This window comes from Haliotis cracherodii, unplaced genomic scaffold, assembly GCF_022045235.1.
Source record: "Haliotis cracherodii isolate W230 unplaced genomic scaffold, xgHalCrac1.p SCAF_30, whole genome shotgun sequence".
In the NCBI taxonomy this organism is placed as follows: domain Eukaryota; kingdom Metazoa; phylum Mollusca; class Gastropoda; order Lepetellida; family Haliotidae; genus Haliotis; species Haliotis cracherodii.
In genome coordinates this window covers 742,076-764,483 of record NW_027266287.1, presented here as the reverse complement: position 1 = coordinate 764,483, position 22,408 = coordinate 742,076, and the positions used below count along the sequence as shown (strand labels likewise).

The 22,408-nt window shown below is 40.2% G+C and overlaps 2 protein-coding genes across 2 annotated transcripts in view; both read right to left on the bottom strand.

The window, feature by feature from the left end:
* Nucleotides 1-6,506, bottom strand: part of LOC139476997 (nose resistant to fluoxetine protein 6-like) — a 33,757-nt gene extending 27,251 nt beyond the window's left edge. Inside the window, exon 1 of the mRNA XM_071259556.1 lies at nt 6,178-6,506. Within this exon, the coding sequence (XP_071115657.1) occupies nt 6,178-6,373 (196 nt within the window). The 5' untranslated portion in view covers nt 6,374-6,506. The remainder of the gene's footprint in view (nt 1-6,177) is intronic.
* Nucleotides 6,507-11,436: 4,930 nt separating this feature from the next.
* LOC139476978 (uncharacterized) lies at nt 11,437-21,604 on the bottom strand. Its single transcript, XM_071259525.1, has 5 exons — nt 21,517-21,604; nt 17,577-18,463; nt 15,751-17,326; nt 14,448-14,571; nt 11,437-13,802 (listed from the first exon to the last, which is right to left on the bottom strand). The coding sequence occupies exons 1-5, from the start codon at nt 21,543-21,545 to the stop codon at nt 12,936-12,938; spliced, it is 3,483 nt and encodes a 1,160-aa protein (XP_071115626.1). The 5' UTR covers nt 21,546-21,604; the 3' UTR covers nt 11,437-12,935.
* Between the last annotated feature and the right edge of the window lie 804 nt (nt 21,605-22,408).

Genomic DNA, 22,408 nt, shown 5'->3' with positions numbered 1-22,408 from the left:
ATGAATTGTTCTCCAATGTCTGCGAGTTAGTGAATATGAAATGTGATGAACCATGATATAAATAACACTTTGACTTTTCATTATTTTATAAAACTGCAGTATCTTCAGAACACCAAAGTACAATTCGCAAGCTTCAATTAATATTTATTAAAAGATACATGACATCAAACATTTTGACTCATTTCCCGTCTTAAAACTGTTTATGTAATAATTGCAGTTTTTAGACACAATGTCTGATGAATTGAAAATAGATTGTATGAGGAAAGGTTGTGAAATATTGTTTTTATTACATTACAAAATGAAAAAATGTTGAAATATTTTTGTACAATCTGCACACATGGTGATCTTCACCGAAGTAGTGAGTGAGTGAGTGAGTATGGTTTTACGCCGCTTTTTGCAATATTCCAGCAATATCACAGCCGGGGACACCAGAAATGGGCTTCACACATTGTACCCATGTCAGGAATCGAACCCGGGTCTTCAGCATGACGAGCGAACGCTTTAACCTCTAGGCTACCCGACCGCCCCCTTCACTGAAGTAAGTTGTTGTCAAACAACTGGGAGAACTTGAGACTGATTTGAACTTCCCGTGTATCTTAGCAGCAAGCCCCATTAACGGCATTTTGTGTTAATTTTAGACGCATCAAGGTCAAAGTGTTAGAATATTTCTCTTCAATTTCATTGGCCTACCACGGACACATGCACTGCTAAGGAGAGTTCTATGTCCTTGTCAACAAAGTTCATTTAGATTTATCGCCCTTCCTTGAGTGCTTAAAATTCTCAAGACTTGGTTCCTACCCAATATTGGCTCCTTGAGTCCCCATCACAGCCCTTGTCTGAAGGTACGGAAAAGAGCAAAAGGCAAAATGAAAAGCTCTCCTTCAATATGTTGTTTGTTTGTTTGTTGTTTAACACCATACTCAGCAATATTTCCAGCTATATGACGGCGGTCTGTAAATAATCGTGTCTGGACCAGACAATCCAGTGATTGACATCATGAGCATCGATCCACGCAATTGGGAGCTTATAAGGACTGGCATAGAAGTTGGTCCAGGGGTACTTAACATGGTAAATATGGTATATTAAATATATTTTATTTTGAACTCAAAAACAGTTCCCAGTGATGACAAAGAATGTGATTTATTTTGAAATTTTACATCTCAGGGCCCAGTGGTAAACGAGTAGGAACTACATCACTTCGGGCTTTCCTCACACATCAAGCCGACACTCTGTGATGTAACTGGAATACTGTTGAAGGGTTTTACCTTGACAAACAAAATCGGGGGGGGACCACCAGTAATTAATTCAACACCAGGATAATAGAATGGAGATATAACACTGGGATAATAGAATGGAGATATAACACCAGGATAATAGAATGGAGATATCACACCAGGATAATAGAATGGAGATATCACACGAGGGTAAAAGAATGGAGATATCACAATGGGATAATAGAATGGAGATATCACACTGGGATAATAGAATGGAGATATCACACCAGGATAATAGAATGGAGATATCACACCAGGATAATAGAATGGAGATATCACACGAGGGTAATAGAATGGAGATATCACACCAGGATAATAGAATGGAGATATAACACTGGGATAATAGAATGGAGATATCACACCAGGATAATAGAATGGAGATATAACACCAGGATAATAGAATAGAAACATCACACCAGGATAATAGAATGGAGATATAACACCGGTATAATAGAATGGAGATATAACACAAGGATAATAGAATGGAGATATCACACCAGGATAATAGAATGGAGATATCACAATGGGATAATAGAATGGAGATATCACACTGGGATAATAGAATGGAGATATCACACCAGGATAATAGAATGGAGATATCACACCAGGATAATAGAATGGAGATATCACACGAGGGTAATAGAATGGAGATATCACACCAGGATAATAGAATGGAGATATAACACTGGGATAATAGAATGGAGATATCACACCAGGATAATAGAATGGAGATATAACACCAGGATAATAGAATAGAAACATCACACCAGGATAATAGAATGGAGATATAACACAAGGATAATAGAATAGAGATATAACACAAGGATAATAGAATGGAGATATCACACCAGGATAATAGAATGGAGATATCACACCAGGATAATAGAATGGAGACATCACGCCAGGATAATAGAATGGAGATATCACACCCGGATAATAGAATGGAGATATAACACCAGGATAATAGAATGGAGATATAACACAGTGATAATAGAATGGAGATATAACACAAGGATAATAGAATGGAGATATCACACTGGGATAATAGAATGGAGATATCACACCAGGATAATAGAATGGAGATATCACACCAGGATAATAGAATGGAGATATCACACGAGGGTAATAGAATGGAGATATCACACCAGGATAATAGAATGGAGATATAACACTGGGATAATAGAATGGAGATATCACACCAGGATAATAGAATGGAGATATAACACCAGGATAATAGAATAGAAACATCACACCAGGATAATAGAATGGAGATATAACACAAGGATAATAGAATAGAGATATAACACCAGGATAATAGAATGGAGATATCACACCAGGATAATAGAATAGAGATATCACACCAGGATAATAGAATAGAGATATCACACCAGGATAATAGAATGGAGATATAAAACCAGGATAATAGAATGGAGATATAACACAAGGATAATAGAATGGAGATATATAACACCAGGATAATAGAATGGAGATATAACACTTGGATAATAGAATGGAGATATAACACCGGGATAATAGAATGTAGATATAACACAAGGATAATAGAATAGAGATATAACACTGGGATAATAGAATGGAGATATCACACTGGGATAATAGAATGGAGATATAACACTGGGATAATAGAAGGGAGATATAACACTGTGATAATAGAATGGAGATATAACATTGGGATAATAGAATGGAGATATATCACACCAGGATAATAGAACGGAGATATATAACACCGGGATCATAGAATGGAGATATATCACACCAGGATAATAGAATGGAGATATAACACTGGGATAATAGAATGGAGATATAACACTGGGATAATAGAATGGAGATATATCACACCAGGATAATAGAATGGAGATATAACACTGAGATAATAGAATGGAGATATATCACACCGGGATAATAGAATGGAGATATAACACTGGGATAATAGAATGGAGAGATATAACACCAGGATAATAGATGGAGATATAACACCGGGATAATAGAATGGAGATATATCACACCAGGATAATAGAATGGAGATATATAACACCGGGGTAATAGAATGGAGATATATCACACCAGGATAATAGAATGGAGATATAACATTGGGATAATAGAATGGAGATATATCACACCAGGATAATAGAATGGAGATATATAACACCGGGATCATAGAATGGAGATATATCACACCAGGATAATAGAATGGAGATATAACACTGGGATAATAGAATGGAGATATAACACTGGGATAATAGATTGACATACACACATACTGAACACATCATGAACACAGGCAGAATCATGAATACAGCATGAAAAGCAACGGTATAAATTGTATTATTATGTGTTATGGTGTTAACATAAGCTATTCGCTTGTTTACCAGTCCATTTTCATATTTTTGTGAAAATAAATATATTTAAATCGCATCACCCACTCTGACATCAATGTGACCTCATTTTGGACTGACATCCCAAACAGCGCCCTAAAAGTATCCCCACCCAAAAGAAAACAAAAAACACACACTTCTCTTCCAAATATTCCGTGACTTAGCCAATTACTATACGTGTGTTGTTGAGTACTTCTACTAGTAACTACAATCGCCATTATTACTCATCTCACCGACATGGTGACTATAAGCAATATTTGCATCAACACGGGGTACTCCACCAGTCAGCAGTTTATGGTTTATGAAACGCCACTCTGAATTTGTCCACAGTTTAGATAAACCACAGGTACAACCATCCTCGGTTGTCTAGGGTATTATATCTGTTGCCTGTTTAGACTAACACCTTGGACCACGTGCCACCTAGCTTTGTATGGCGGCTGATTTGACTGACATCTACAGTAAAGCTGCTCCAATATATTACTGTTATGTAGGATAAAACATGTCCGAGGGGTTTATGATACATGTATTTAAAACCCGCATCCCAAGGATAAAACATGTCCGAGGGTTTTATGATACATGAAAAAACCCGCATCCCAAGGATAAAACATAGCCGAGGGGTTTATGATACATGTATTTAAAACCTGCATCCCAATGATGAGGGTTTAAAGTCTATAAGAACCTGTGGGAAAATGTTTTATTTAACTTATAAACCAAAAACATAACTTAAAACAACATTTATGAACATATTTATGTTTCAAACATACTTTCCATGAACCTTAGGAAACGTGCGTGAAATATCTATTGATGACCGACATCCTCAACAGATTTTGATATGGCAAGAAGTTTTGAGAAATAAAAAGTACCCACGACCCCAAAAAACAAACCCGCACACTTCTCCTCCAAATATTTCATGACCTAGTTACTTACTACTGTATATCAGTGTGTTTAACGGGAGTTTTTCATATGTAGAATTAGGGTAAGGGGGTCGTCTTATACACAGGGTTGAAGAGTTTTGATGGTTTTTTTCCCCAACACAGACATAACTGTGAGTATGTAACACCGGAAATACCAGGGCCCACTTGCACAAAACGATCTTAGAGCTAAGACTATCGTAAGCCTATGTTAAAGTATGGGAGTTAAGATCATCTTAGTGGTAAGATCACTTTGTGCAAGTTGGCCCATGTCAACAAATATGTACTGAAGTACGCAAACTAATAATGTAATGTAATTACACTGTCTGGTTATAAAGAGTGTTCATTGTATATCTGGATTTAAATTTGTAATCTATTTTATTAATTTTATTAATTTTATTCAAAATTTCATACAATATTGATTATATTCATTTCTGTGAAATTATGTGTGAAGTGATAGATAGATCACACAACTCACCATTATTTACAGCAACCACGGTCAGATTACCGCAATTGACACCTTGAAACTAACTTAACTGGACAGAGATTGGAGATATATTTCATAAATGTCATATCATAGGTGAGTCAGTGAGTGCTTCTGGTGACAGGAAATTGCTACCATCATCATTATTACTCATCTCACCGATGTGGTGACTATAAGCTATATTTGTACGCATGTTATCATCAAAGTGTACGCAACCAGTCAGCAGTTTTTGAAACTCCACTCTAAATTTGTCCACAGTTTAGATAAACCATCCTCGATTATCTAGGGTATTATATCTGTGGTCTGTTAAGACTTAAATACCCAGGACCACAAATTTGTCCACAGTTTAGATAAACCATGTGTTAAACCATCCTCAATTATCTAGAGTATTATATCTGTGGCCTGTTATTCAAACACAGTATCTTTAGAAATGTGTTTCAAAAAACTATTCAGCTGTACAAAAACCCAGTGAGTGTTAACTTTTCAAATAACTGATTAACATGTTAAATATATTGGTATATAAGGTATTTGCAGTGGCCAGAGACAACATATTTAACATGTTAATCTATTATTTTAAAAGTTAACACTCACTGTGTTTTTTGTGCTGCTGTAAAAAAATGTTTTTTTAAACACACTTCTAAAGATACTGAGTTTGAATAACATGTTTTTGAGTTTTCAGTGTCATTAAAACCTTTATTGATTTTAGGATATTAACTACAAATACAGAACTGACACTTAAAATTGATGTTACATAGTTTAACTCTTGCTATCTTAACGTGTTAAAAATTAAATAAAATGACTCTTGACAGATTAATCACTTACAAAATCAGATTTAAAGAAGAAAATATAATGGTCAGTCCCAAATTAAGTCAAACAGAGACCATATATCTATTATATAGTCTCTGGTCAAAGCAAAGACTCTTATTTCATTACAAGAAACATAATTCTACAAAAGAGTTTATTGCACAAAACGGGAAAATAACCAACAAATTAAAAGTAACAAAATTAAAGTGAATTATATTGATGAAATTCGATCTCGAAACCCGGAAGTGAACTGACCCTTTTAAAAACGTTAGGTGTTTCAGCACCGTTAAAGTGTTTAACCGTCAACATACCTTCAATTTGTTCAAGCGTGTCCTCAAGTTTTTTGTCCAGATCCACATGACTTGTATGACCACCGCCAAGCACTTGATTCACGGTTTCGCTGTATGACTTTGGCTGACAGGTGCCCGTTGCCAATATCGTCATACACAAACCCGCAGTGAAAACTACGGAAATGTGTTGAAATTGTCCTCCCGTGAAGCGAGCCATTAGATAGGTGCAGGTGTGCAGGTGCAATCAGTGTGAGTTCGATGACCGGCAAGTTAGACTGTTGATACTCTGTCACGGACATGTGATGTCAAAGTCACTATCTGGGTGCGATATTCGCTAGTGTTCACGTACGTGATAGCAACACACTGCACGACCAAACTCGGATCTGTTTGTTTACTTAACGTTTTCACCAAACCGGTTTCATAATTCAAATTTCTGATTGGCTCTTTGGTTGTTGCATCCAATGAAACGAGCAGAAACGTAAACCGCTGTTTGGAACCCGTTTGTCTTGCACAGGTACAAATGATTTGGTGGAACCACGGACTTGTATAACCTTATATAGGTCCGTGGTGGAACTGACCCGGTTCAATGCTGGATTTGGTTGGTTGGTTTGTTGTTTAACGCCGCACTCAGCAATATTCCAGCTATATGACGGCGGTCTGTAAATAATCGAGTCTGGACCAGCCAATCCAGTGATTGACATCATGAGCATCGATCCACACAATTGGAATCGATGACACGTATCAACCAAGTCAGCGAGCCTGACCACCCGATCCCGTCAGTCGCCTTTTTAGGACAAGGATAGTCACCTTTTACGGCAAGCATGGGTTGCTGAAGACCTATTCTACCCAGGAATCAACAATGCTGGATAGAAAATGTTGTAAGTGAATAATAACAAGAAAACATTGATGCAGAGCATCAAAGTTCCCCGCCATAAGTGATGGTTCACAAACGCATAATTATGATGTTACTGAAAGGCATGATGGAGCATAATTATATTAACCACAAATAACACAACGCTGTTGTGGAAATAAATATTATTTATTTTGAGTATTGGGCAATACAGTTGATACATTTGCATAGGGTAGGTCTATTTAAAAATAGTTTCTTGTTTAACGCCGCACTCAACAGTATTCCAGACATATGACGGCGGTCTGTAAATAATCCAGTCTGTACCAGATCATCCAGTGATTGACACCAAGAGCATCGAACTACGCAATTGGAATACGATGTTATGCAGCGACCAAATCGGCGAGCCTGACTACCCAATCCTGTTGGTCGCCTCTTATCTTTATTTAAAAAGTAGATCGAAGGAAATGGAAGCAATTTCTGGCACAAATGTAAACATGTGGAAATAGTATCAAAACTGCCAACAACATTGGCGGATGCACATACTCAAATAATAGATCACATTCTTTTCACACTTGGCATTTGGTTATGATAATGTAAATGAAAATACTAAGGGCTCCACATGGCAAAAACGTCATACTAGATAAGGTCTTTTTGTCACAACCATAGATGCACATACTCAAAATATTATCACGTAGTTGGAGAACATTTCAATACCGGGGCTAATCAATAACGGAGATTCCTCGTCTCTTGTTTTACGTTTTTTGGTCAGTTTCTTTTTTGTATTTCTTTCTTTCAAAGAATAGTAATTGTGATCATGATGAGTTGAGTTACTTTTTTTCTTTCTATGTACTGTTTTTTTATCCAGTGTCAGTAACTGTTGTGGAATGTGGTTTACTTGTAACAATGACTGGTTTGAGTTCATATGATGATGGGGGGCGGTCGGGTAGCCTAGCGGTTAAAGCGTTCGCTCATCAAGCCGAAGACCCGGGTTCGATTAACGACATGGGTAGAATGTGTGAAGCCCATTTCTGGTGTCCCCCGCCGTGATATTGCTGGAATATGATGGAATATTGCTAAAAGCGGCGTAAAACCATACTCACTCACTCATATCATGATGATTGATTGGTTTGTCGTTTAACGCCGCACTAAGCAATATCCCAGCTATATGACGGCGTTCTGTGAATAATCGAGTCTGGACCAGACAATCCAGTGCCTAATATCATGAGCATCGATCCACGCAATTGGGATCGATGCCAGGCATCAACCTAAGCCTGACCATCCGATCCCGTTTGTCGCATCTTACGACAAGCATAGTCGCCTGATATACTGTTAAGATGTAACATAAAAATTCATACATAGTACTAAACAGAAGTAAAACCGCTTGTCCATTCGGATCAATCTGACCCAAACCATTCCGCTGGTGAGAGTCAAAAAATGCATACGAATCAAAATCCGTAAAAATTGCAATATCAATATTGCTTGTTGAAATGATTCTATGAAATTTATTTTCCCTGCTTCAATGATTGGAGCACCTGTGACGGAGTCATAAAACTGATCTGTTATGTAGACAATTAATATCGCTTGAGGCAGTGGCTGCTGGGAGCTGATTATGACCTAAATACCCCTCATAGCCTTCGGTGTTAACTATGTGACTGTGTAGAGAGCTGTGCCTTCATCCAACAGATTATCGAGGTCAGTGGAACACGGTACAGACGCAAATAGATTTGAGCCATGGGACACAAAATATATGAGTGACCAGAGCTACGGCTGTACATTGAATTCCATTAAACGGTTGAAAAATACTACAGCCTTGATGCAAATTCGCCTACACACTACTCCGATTTTGCTTTGACTTGGCTACCAAACGTTTCACATGTGGCTATGTGCGGTGCACTGATTAAAAAAAACACGGGGGACTGGTTTAATTCAAAATACGGAAAATAACTATTCCAAATATTTCCAGGGAACATGAGCATCCAAACAATCAAAAGTGTGGTATGTAGAATGTGGAATTCAGCCATATTACATTTAAATTGAGATGTCGTCGTTGTTCATGAATAAGCATATTCAGAACATAATTTTTATTATGCTGTTATTTACGATCTCCGGAGCACAGTTCTTCTTTTGTATACACCATGAAAATCAGAAAATTAGTCCTTGAGGAAAAAAAAACATCGGATAACACATGAATGGTTTAATAATGTCAGGTAATGACCAGAAACGGTCAGATGCATCAATTAACTACATAAAGACGATTTTGAAGTAGCTCTTATTGCTGGAAAAGAATAGCATCAACATTCCACGCACATGATTTGTATGTTTTGTTTCCGTAAATGCGTGGCTTGAAATATTAAATAAACCAACATGTCGACATACATGCTTCAAAAGTAACGTTTCCCGTATACTTCCCCGCCTTAAGGGCGGGAAAGAATAAAGATTTTAATTTGTCGAACTTGAAAGTTACATGACTGAGGCGAAGGATGTAGATTCTATGATAATGTTATTTATTTTCCAAGCAGGCCTAATATTATCATGTACAAGCACAACTGAAAAATAATTAGTCTGTGCCCCAATATTCCTAACTCACTCCTTTCCACTGATCGCGTCAAGCAAGGATTAATTTTACACGTATACTTCACTGTACTGTACTGTCCTGTTAATCTGACTATGACCTGATGCGGTTGCATTACTTGTACCCCAGTTCCATTTATGAAATAAATTAACGCTTAGTGTCTGAAAATTAAAAAAAATAATAGAGGCAAATAACTCCATTTAAATTGAAAAGGAGCCTCAGTGAGATTAGAGATGAACCTAAGTACAATCTAGACTTTCTTCATATAGAACTTTTGATCACAGAAAGGGCTTGTCGTGGGGGAGTAATATTTATTTTTAACAAAATTGATAAGCAAAACTGTTGCAATTGGTTCGAACCCAAAATTATTATTCAGATTATAATCCTTGATTTTTCAGAACCATACCAAGGTAATAAACGTGCGGTATGTATGTTACAATTAATGTGTAAAATGTAATTCACTTAGGCGTTTTATAAAATGCTAAAATATTTCAGTCATTTAAAAACTGACTCAAAATTCTGTCAGTGAAATACTGGGTAATAAAATATATTTCTTGTTTCATATTACTTGGAACTCTTCCGACCACATCCTTGTTAAGGTGACCGTCAGATGTAGACAATGACAGGTATATTGAAGCTTGGTCGCTATATATTCTATTTTTAGCTCTTTATACACTCCTTTGTGAACATTTTATCACGGCGGGGGGCACCAGGAAAGGACTTCAGACATTGTACCCACGTGGGCATGAAAAAATGACACAGTTCTATGTTTTTCAAATATAAAAGATAAAAAAAACTTGAACGTGTGGGGGTGGGGGGTTTACATAAAAATATAATAGATGACCAGTCCCAAGAGTGTTTCTGATTATAGCTTTTAAACTATTCACTGAAAAACGAAAGGGTATAACAATTATTAGTTGATCATAAAAATAAATGTCCGAGGGCACGAGGCAGTCGGTTTTCTGGCAGACAATGGAATACGTGCATCAGGGGCAAAGTTTAAGGTCGACAGCAACCAGATTGATTGTTTCAGTTGACTAATGGTCGAAAGGTCACGTGGTTATTCACGTAGGGAAAAAAACCAGTTGGGTAACGATGACATGCATCAACCAAGTCAGCGAGCCTGACCACCCGATCCCGTTTGTAACCACTTCCGACCGACATGGGTTGCTGAATACCAGTTCTAACCGGATCTGAACGGGGTCGTGCGATATAAAGAGTGAGTGAGTGAGTTGGGTTTAACGCCGCTTTAACAGTATTACAGTTATATCGCGGCGTGTCAGCTTAATGTGGGAGGAAAGCCCGAAGTGACGCAGGTCTCAGACGTTTACCACTTCGGCGAAACCCACGAGCACGGGTATGGTGTTGACAAACCTAGAAACAAAATCGGGGCGAATCGGGATTCGAACCCTTAATCATACGTTTCTGGCGCGCCAAAGGGATGCAAATTGGGGGGCCTTAGACGACCTTAAAGGTTGCCACAGGGGCGTGGTTACAAGAACAATCGGCGGATTTCTATAAAAGGGGTATTAAAAGCTTGAATGAGAAATGAACTATTGAGGTGAATGATGATTATATTGAAAATAAAAGTGCAAAAGATATTCTGCGACTTGAGCAAAACTTAACACACACACACACCTTCAAGAAACCTTCAAGAAACCATTTGGCATGTCCCGGAAGACGGGTGTTGGTCAGGAATGATAGCCCATAGGCATATCTAAGTCTGAACTAGACTTTCACATTGGCTAGTGAACATTCTGAAGGGTATGGCTTGTCTATTTCTGAAACATAACTCTCAGTCGCTCCAGATGTACAGCTGTATGTTATACCATAAAATCAAATATATTCACAAGAATTTTATTCATATTTGTGATACAATGAAGTAATGTTTTACAGATGTCAGGTATATCCTCTTTTCTACCAGTGAATGTATGCTTGTGATTCCTTGTGGCGGGCTGAATGATGAATTACAGAACCAATTTGATTGATTCTGTTTATGTTGCAAAAAGGGTCATTGTAGACATACAAGAATGAACACCATACAGGGCAGAGCCTGAACCTGAGGCCAGACTTTTTGAGGGGTTACGTATGTTTGCCCCCAAATTTCAGGTATTAGGACGAAAAAACAAAAACTAAAAAATTCCAGTTTCAAACATTTGTTTTGATTTCCTCAACATGTGAAATAGGTTGGAAAAAGTTCTACAGAATAAAGTGGGGCCATATTTTGGAATGAGCCGAATTGAAAACAAGTTTTATAAAAGAATCTGGCTTGGGCTGGACAAACTGTTGGGATATTAATTACAGCATGAGTGAGTGAGTGAGTGAGTGAGTGAGTTGGGTTTAACATGATGATAGTGCAACATATGTCTCCCAATTTACATCATGGTAAGAATAAAAAGCCTAATGGACATAGAAAAGTGTCTATCTTAAAACACGGTCTACTCCTCCGACTTAGCACTGTGATTTATGTACAGATGAAACTTAATCACTGATTATTTCATGGCATGATTTAACCTGTGAATTATCATTATGTGAATTAAATGTAATTAAAAACCCAAAATAAAAGACTGGGTAGACAATCCTTATCTAACTTTCGACCTCCAATAAACAAGATAAATACCAGTTTGTAGATGAAGAAATACAGAAAATTGTCTGAAATTTTAAAACATTTTAGATGGAAACGAATATTACTCCAGTTTTAAATACAACTGAACAGAAATTGTCCCGAGAACTGAACCAAAGGAAAATACTTCATCAAACACATTTATCACTGGGCATTATGAACAAGTTTTATGAGGTTCGAGCCACTGTTTGTCTGTGGGAAATGCTTGATAAATTCTTAAATACTGAACAGTTTCAAAATGATAAGGACTTTCTCACGACAATAATACAAAACAAACAGTGAGTTACAAAGTTTGAACACTTGAACATCAACTAAACATCTCCCACTAAAAAGGTTTGATTCATGTATTGGTACGCAAATAAACTGAAAATACAAGCCAGTCATCTACCATTGTAGCTCATTGTCCTGGTACAAAACCTCACACTACCTTGCTAATCAGCAGAACATAGACAATGTTTTCTAAGGCATACAGTGAGGATGCTTGATGATTTAAGGTCAACTGTAACCCTTGAAATTGAAAGTACAACACAATCTAAAAAGGATTCCGTTTCATAAATGAGAAACTGTTTTCAAAGTCACAAAATTCTCTCAAAGGTACTGCTTATCAAACCAGTTCCGCCATTCCATACAGGAATATTAGCCAGCAGACTTACTCCAGCTCTAGACAAGTCTTCACTGGCAGCATCTGTTTAGCTATTTTGTCCACACAATCTCCAGTTTGTCTTTCTTCCAACTCAAGCTGTGTAATCCATCTGATCACCACCAGTAGTGTTCTCTTCACACTGCGACACATCTTCATCTTTCACTGCATCCCCTCCAGTCCCCTGGAGGTTCCCGGACACCACCTTGTTCCCCTTCCCTCGGCCTCGCCCACGCTTCCCCTTGTTTCCACCTCTGGGGGTACTTGTCTGGAAGGAGGCGTTGCCACGACCTACATTTGCGAATGGAGATTTCACTTTGGTCTTAGCTCCAGTAGTTGATGTTTCAAAGAAGGTAGAATGTGCAGTTTCATATTCTCCTGATGTGTCAAACGACTGACTGACTGACCCTTTTCCTTTCTGGCCTTCTGGTTTGGGAGCTGGCATCAGCTGGTCCTTGATGTCAGCATGCTTGGGTAGAAGTTCCTTCGGGATGATGGAGTACTTGCCGCTGTGGCCGCCATTCTTTCTCAACAGCTCCGCCATCTTGTCTGGCATAAACTTCCTGAAGATGACTGAGTAAGCATGATCCTTATTCTGCTTAGTGGAGAAGCGCAAGTCAAAGCTGCGTGCGATCAAGTTGAGCAATTTCTTCTCCCCAGGAGGGAACCCTGGCCCAAACAGGAGTTCCTCTAGGTTTTCCTCCTTGGCAAACTTCTCTACCATCTGTTCGATGACCAGCTTGACCCACTTGTTGGCCATCAGAGGCTCAGACGTTGTCCCCTCCCCATTGGCTGTCCCCTCCTTCCCCTCCGCCCTCGGCTTCTCCTCCACGGAGGAGTCGGTGGTGACAGGGACCATGTCATTGGTTCCAGTGTCACCAGCCTCAGCCTTCAGCTTGTCCGCTTTTTCCTTGATTGTCTCGTATGTGAACCAGAAGTTCGACTCGTCTCGGGACACAACCTGGAACGTGAAAACACTTTTTACAATCCTTATCCATGATGCGGTACCATTCCTCAAAAACCGAAGTCCTCCATGGGGATTTAGAGCAAGAATCAGCACCCTGGGTATGTTTTAAGGGGTCACAAATGGACTGGTCATTTATGATAGGGGTGGGTGGGCCAGGGGATTGGACAAACGACTATCTTATTTTTAAAAAGTATTTCTATTTGAAATTGGTTCATGCCCTGCCCCAAGGATATAATGCTGCATAACCTCTCAACTATAATATACATGTCTAACAATAACTGTGACTTAGTGCCTTTTTCATTCATTACTCTAGAGTTCCTGTATGTGTGACGTGTGCATTCGATCAGTAAACAGTCAAGAAATACAACGCAAGTTGAAAGGGATACACAGGGTGTTGTTATATTATATGGTTCCAAGTGATCTTAGCACTAATGTGATCGTATCTCCAATACCTTAACATAGACTTACGACAACTGAAGCGCAAAGATTGCTTTGTGAAAAGGGGCCCTGGTCTGCCTCTCTAAGATATGACTACTGGCAGTGTGTCGGTGTCAGTGTTATGTGTCGACTGAGCCGTTATTAACAAGACCAGACATCTATCCTACTGCGTGGTACATGCTAGCTGGACTTCCCCCTCACCTTGATGGCTGTCTGTGTCTGGTACAGCTTGAACAGGGCGTCGCCTGCAGACAGGTTGCGGGCTGCGTTCTTGGCTGGAGCACACGCCTCTCCCACCAGCTCTTGTTGGATGTACATCTCACACCTGGAAGTGGAAGGACCATGTGTGGACAAACAGGAAGATGGAACACATGCATATGTGCTCAGGGAATTATTAAGGCATTGGAATAGGATGATATTCAGTTCCATATCTTACACAAAAAGTCAAAAGTGACACAAATTATTGTGGTTCAGAGCCCCTACCACAAAGACTAATGACTGTCGTAATTCTGAGATCGCTCTATGGAAAAGGACTGAGCTTTGCAAGGCTGATAAATAAGAGAAAAGGGCATTAGTCTTCACGTTCCATTACATCACTGAACAAGCTGATTGCAATGCAATGTCAAAATGCTTCAGATTTACAGAAAATAAAGAGCTTTGAAAAGAACAAATTACCTAATTTGCCTGGCTTGTAGTTTGAATAACTAGCCAAATTCTACCTTCTAACAACCTTTTATTCACTGATCATAATATCTTATCCTTGACTTATTCATGACAGTACTGTCTTGGTAAGATCACTTAATGGAATGGGGACCTGGACAACATAAATATCACAATCAACAAATTAGCTGCTTCACAACAAACACCATGTCTGAGTGCAAATATTTTATGTTCATTTATCCATCGACCTAAACCAAGATCTGAGGACATCACATTACGGGTCATGTTAGAATGACCTTCATCCAACCAATCGGGGCGTTGCTTACCAGATCAGGAAAGTGGGTATTCTGAATGACTGTTACAGGCTGTTAGACTGAATCTGTCAAAATCATGGTCCATCTCTTGCTTCAAGGGAATAAACATTTGAACAGACACTCTTGGCCATCTATCAGACATTCCAGAATTTTACTTTCTTCAGTTTTCAAATTTTGAATTGAGAACTTTGTGAAGATATTTTTTAAAAGTGAAGTCTGGAATGAAAGTTGCCATTTTGAAACTAGTGCCATAAATCTCGAAAAAGCAGCTTTCTGACTAGCTAATGCCGACTTCTTGTCAGTCATGTCATGAAAGGTAGTTCTGACATGGCCAGTAACGGGATGTCCTCGGGTCTTTGTTTTGGTCAGTGGATAAATGAACATAAAATATTTGCACTCGAACAAGGTGTTGGCTTGGAAGGGGGTAATTTGTTGAAGTGGTAGCGAGCACTAAGATCAGATTTTAATGAGATTGAAGTTCTTGGCAAAGACAATGACATCACATATCCTCAATCTCTAACTCAACCTACTTGAAAAATGTCCCAACTGGGCTAATCTTCCATTCCAACAACATAGCATTCTGGGTAGCACTCATGTTGAGGATGCAGAAAGCTTGTCTCTTCCGGTCGAACGCCCACTCGTGATGCTCAATGAGGACGATGTCGTTCTTGTCTTTGCCATGCTCCATTGGGTCCAGCTTCATTCTCTTCAGCCGCTGCAGGTTGGACTCCCCAGTCCGGCTCTGTCCCTTCACCCACACTTCTAGGACACCGGGACCCTTTGTGTCTTCAGGGGTCAGTTTCTGAAAGTCATTGTAGATTATTTCAGCCGTGCTTGTGGACAGAACATCCAAGGCTTTGGTATATGCATCGCACTGTGCATCTTTGCGTTTCTCTCCCTCCCCAATAGCCAGCAGGATGTTGTCCAAGTAGAGGTCACACTGGATCGTGCCTTTGACGTCCTTGCTCCCCCCCTTCCTGTAGACACATGTGGGCACAAGGAGCAGTTGATGGGCAGTGACGTCCAGAAGGTTGACCACTGAGTCTATACCCGGAAACTCAGGGACTGATATCAAGAGGGTCTTCAGTTTCTCAAGGGTCCGCTCACTGGGAAGACTGGCGTTGTCCTCTTTGAAGTCTTGACCAGCTGCTGCTGTAGCTAAAGGATCGAACGTGGGCATGTCATCGGCTTCATCTGGAGAAATACCCTGCATGATTACAGAGATGGGTTTTGTCTTCAGGAACACAATGGCCTTTTCGAACGTCTTCAGTTTAGCCTCCTTCTTCTTGTGACTTGTGGCTGAAGCTATTAATGTGTCATTAATTGTCATCTTCCCCTTGAACCACAGCTTCCCATTGGGCAGTCGGGTATTTTCTTCCGCATACTTGTGAGACAGGTTACAGAAGGAGGCAGAGAAGGACTGAGTCAGCTCACTGATGACGTTGTTGCAGTTGGCCTTCCCACTGTTCAAGTACTGTATCAACTGATCAAAGTTCACCTCAAGTCCAACCAGACCCGAAGCAGGTTCTCCCTTAATGCCCTCCTCCAGGGATGCCACCTTCTTCTGGGCATCCATCACAGGGTTCGAGCTCCCTTCATCCTTCAGCGAAGCCAGCAGCTCGGCTCTCATCTTCTCCGTCCCAACATCCTCCATCTTCATGATGGCAGCAACACTCTTGGATTTCAGGACATCGACAGCCTTTCTGAAACACTCATGCTTTACTTCTTTCTTGTTTGCACCCACACTTCTCGCCAGGAAAACAGATCCGATGAAGAGTCTCCCTGTGAACATCATCTTGTTGCAGACTTTGAGGAGCTCCTCTACTTGGTAATCAGATTTGAGACTGAGCTTGCTGCCTGTCAGACCATTCTCAACCGTCTGGATGTCATTGACTCTCTGGGTATCATTCTGGATAAACAAAGCAAACCGTCGCATCTTCTCAGCCATAGACATGTTGGAGCTGTCGATTGTGGACACTTTGGCAAGGCTGTGAACAGGGGCTACCTGACCAAAGCCTCCTCTGTTTCCTCGCCCTCTGGGGCCACCTCTAGCCACTTGACTACCCTTTGGGCTCCCGCGCATCCCCCTGTTGAATTTGTTTTGACCTGCAACAGTTGTTAAACAATGCTTTATAAATGAGTGTTGTGTAGTGATCGATATCAACATGATAGTGACAGGTGACAGATCATAAATCATACTTACCATACCAGACTCAAATAAAGATATCCCTTGAATATTTACAGGATGTGAGAGTCTATGATAGAATTTAGAATTGGTAGGCAGTGTCCCTATCCATAATAAAGAAGTTGACATACATCAAACTTTGGGATCGTGAACCCAAACACATTTACTCACCACCAAAACCAGCAGCTTTGTCATAGGGTGTCGCCTTGGCAAGACCTCTACCACGCCCTCCTCGACCTCCAACTCCAAAGCCACCAAAGCTTGGCCCGTCATTCCAGTTCCCCCCTCTTCCTCCACGCCCCCCTCTCTTGCCCCTCCCCCCATCAGATTGCTGGCTCACCAGCTGGAGGGCCTTCCTGATTTTATCAAAATCCACAGTTCCCTGCTTCTTATACTGTATCTCCGCCGCCTTCAAAACGGCAAAGTCATCGGTAAAGTCTGTATCTTCTGATTGGTTACCAAATGAAAATGATTTTCCCCTTCCTCTCCCCCCTCTACTTTGTCCACCCCAATTAGACGACCTTCCGAAATTTGAGCCCCCCTTGTAACCTGAACCTCCTCCAAAACCCGAACCTCCCCCAAAACTTGAACCTCCCCCGAATCCTGAACCTCCCCCAAATCCTGAACCTCCCCCAAAACCTGAACCTCCCCCAAAACCTGAACCTCCCCCGTAACCAGTGTCTCCCCCATACCCAGTGTCTCCCCCATAGTTGGAGGAGCCGGTCCCTCCCCATCCCCCCCCACCACTGTTCCAATCAGCTCCAGAGGACGAGGATGCTGCTGTGGAGGAGCCCATATTGTCGTACTGTCTCATCTTCCAGGGGCTGTCAAAGTTGTCCATGCCGCTGTCAAACATGCTGTTCATGCCGCTTGTGGTGTTGGACTGGTTGGCGTATGGAAAGGGAGGTGGGGGTGGGAGTGCCATTGAGTCGGAATACCCTCCCTCGTTCCACATGTCGGTCTTTCTCTTCTTGTTGAATGGGTCGTCTGATCCTCCCATGTCCTCATACGGACGTCGTCCACCAGTATACATTGCTGGGCTGGATGTCGAGTTATACCTGAAATTTGCCAGAAGAAGATACTTCAGGCATGTTCATTGTTCCCACACACAGATACAAACATGTTAACAGTTGTAGACAGGTTTGAGAAGACATTATAGTCAATACTGATTGTTTTTCTGAAAGTATTCTAGATGATACAAAAGATGCATTCATAAAAGCATCCGGTTACATTTCTGCAACTAGTTGTTTCATCAAAAAGTCATTCTTGTTATCATAAAGAAGTCACATCACAACATTTTTCTCTACATCAAAATCATCATATGTCAGAAATAATTAAACAATTTCCCAGCAAATTACGTTCAATGTAATTGTTAAATGCTGCTTTGAACATTTCAGTAATACTACAGCATTAGCAAACTACAAAGGATAAGTCATAAGACCACAAGTTTATTTTCAGATTTTGGGTGTACATTTCTTACATTTGTTTTGTCTGAATCCAATCTCATTAAAATCAGATCTTTGACTCCGATACAGAACCACTCTGAGTCCACATTTCTGGTGTGCCCAAAGGATGCAACTCTGCACAGCGAATCACGGCTCCATTAACGACTGGGCCACCCGTGCCCCCAGTCCACATGTGAGGACAACTCAATCCAATGTCACATAAAGCGAACCCTGAGCCAACTTTTAACAAAACAAAACCCACAGAACACAGACATTCTTTCAGTGATACTCCCCTCCATCATGGGTGTAGTGAGTGATTTTATTAGTTTATTAGCTGTTAACAGTACTCCATTTATGTTACTCCATTTCACCACTTTGGGGAAACCCACGAGCTTGTGTACGATGCCGACCCCTCTTTATGGGTTTAGTTGCCATGGAAATGATGGTAAGTAAAACATCAACAATATACTGTTGCTGTTTTCCTCATTTACATTCAGAACTGGCTGATCAATTTCATTTCCGATATACAGAAATCAAACACGCTTATCTGAAAGTTTGGCTCATTCATAGCGACAACATAGACGACTCAGTTCTGACTGGCTGGTTAGAAACTATGACCTTCCCTGGTGTCTTCAGGTCTTTAAGTCATAGGTATCGCGTCGGAGTTAAAGATCTGATCTTAATGAGATTGGTCTTATACAATTATACCTTTACATTCATAACATTTGGAGAACAACTTAACATGCATGCGACTAGGACAATAAATTGTGTTACTTCAAATTATTTCAATATCAATCATTGTGATCATGATAATCATAACAAGTGATCACGATAACATCAGTTTCACCAATAGTGTAATGATGGAATTATAGAGCAGTATAATAGCTCATTATTAGGGTCATGCTAATGGAGTAATAAAATACATCTTTGTGAAATCTTTCACATATGAATGACTGATGGTTCTCTTTTTCACACAAACACAAAGCATGGCCATCATTGTAGGACTTAGTTTTTGACAAATGGTTGTATGTGTCACGCCACACTCAGCAATATTCCAGCAGTCTGTAGATAATCCAGCATGGTCCAGACAATCATGTCATCAATACGGTGAGCAACAATCCATGCTGTCCGGGTACCATGACACTAATCAAGCCCCTGAACCTGACCACCTGATCTATTTGGTCACCTCTTGCAAAGGTTCCTGGGGACCTACATTCTAACCCGGAGTCCCCACAGGGAGACAAGCATAGGTTGCTGGGGACTTATATTCTAACCCGAGTCCCCATGGGGAGACAAGCATAGGTTGCTGGGACTTATATTCTAACCCGAGTCCACATGGGGAGACAAGCATAGGTTGCTGGGGACTTATATTCTAACCCGAGTCCCCAAGGGGAGACAAGCATAGGTTGCTGGGGACCTATTTCTAACCCGGAGTCCCCAAGGGGAGACAAGCATAGGTTGCGGGGGACCTATTTCTAACCCGGAGTCCCCAAGGGGAGACAAACATGTGTTGCTGGGGACCTATTTCTAACCCGGAGTCCCCACAGGGAGACAAACATGGGTTGCTGGGGACCTATATTCTTACCCGGAATCCCCACGGGGAGACAAAAAAACAACAAAGCCTTCTCAGACTAGAAAGTACAACATTCCAGCTGCATGATGGCCTTTAAATAATCAGGTCTTGACCAGACACCAGTGACCGACACCATTGATCATATCATTCCAGTCTGCAGCTCATTTCCACTTGTGTTTTTTTATTGTAAAATAACTAGTCCCCAAATAATTTCCCTGGACAAACGGACTATTGGAAATCCCTGCATCATGAGCACTGTCTCATGCCATCGTGGTACAACGACACTATACCAAATCACTGAACCTTAAGTCACCATAGGTAGTATGGGACCTATTTCATCCCGGAATCTCCATGGGGACTGCCTCCGTTCACATACAAGTTGGATAGTACGCCAACAACACAACTATTAAGCTTCAGCCTCTTTATGTGTTGATGGTATTTCTGACATTGGTAGTGCTTTGTGTGAAAAAGAGACCCTCTCATTTCAAGTGCTGATTTCTATTGTAAGAATGCAACAAGCGGTTAAGCCTGAGGTTTTACAATGGTTGAAATAGAATCTGATGCATTGGCTTCCCATATAAAAGAAAGGTAATTTCATGTTAGAGTCTGCACTGCTCAAAATGAATATCCCTACGTAAAATACAAGATTTCTGAAACTCATGCTCATAACAACATAATCTTCATATGCATGGTGGATCATTCCTATAAACAGATAATGATTTTGCTTTTGAACGGAGAGACTACTAACTCAAGTCTGATCTCTGCAAAAAAAAAATTCACATTATTAATCCTCTAGTTTCCAATACCAACACGTGAACCTAGACTTAAATGTCATTGTTGCACTGGTACCATCTTTGACTGCATTTCAAAATATTTCCAAGGGCTATCAAAATATTCCACTTTGTGTAAACTTGGTTACTATTCTGAAAAAGACAGGCCATATTACAGAAACATTATTTCTAAACAGAGAAGTATGTGCGACCTATGTGAAACGGTGTCCCTCCTAACAGGCTTCCCGCATCTTCAGCATCTTACAATAGCCATCAGCATCTTAACAAGCAACATAAATACTGAGCCCCAAGTCTGAACTCACTGAAGAAAGGACCCCAGATCTCCTGCCATCACGGACAGCACTGAGAGTTGGGGCTAATATATCTTTCAGTAAGTGCAGTTACCTCTCTTGAAATTGTCAACTGATTTCGTTGCTAAGAGACGACTGCTGAGTTAAAGATCAGACTGTACGTGGCACTCTGATCTTGAACACAAATGGCAGTTTTACTCAGTGTCGTCTTGCTTCAATCGGATCCTGTTGATCAAAGAAGAAAATGGCAGATTAAAAGCACATACTGATTTTGCTCTATGAAGCATAGTTATTGTCTCAAATCCAGAGTGGATAAGAGCTAGAAAATTGAAACTGCTATGAGATAGTATGACAGTCAGTCTGTGCTAACAGCTCTTCAGTCAAGTAGCACAAACTCGTCGTTCATCATTTATCATGTTTACATCATGCACATGGGCTATTACTATCGAAACATAATAATAAGCCCGATAGAAAAATATTGATACTTTCTGTAACTGCTAAAAGGTGCAAGATGATGTATGCCAAGGTGTTGAAGCAAAATTCAAGACTTCACCTATGCTTCATCAAAACTTCACCTTGATAATTCTTAAACTGTACACTGGTTTGAAACCAAGGTGAGCACTGTGAGTATGTCTATCCACTCACTACTCAATAGTGTCTATCCACTCACTACTCAATAGTGACAGAATAGTGCAACATCCTCCAGGCCATGTTCTTCTACCCATTGTGATTAATTCTACCATTGGTTTATCACCAAAAAAGATCTATCCCTCTGCATCGAATTAGAGATTAGTTTTTCAAATCTATTGCCATGATTATTATTGTCATATTTTTAGTTTCGAAAATCTTTCATTTTTTCCTGTTTCCTTCTTTTGTATATTAAGATGTCCTTCTGGGCCTACAC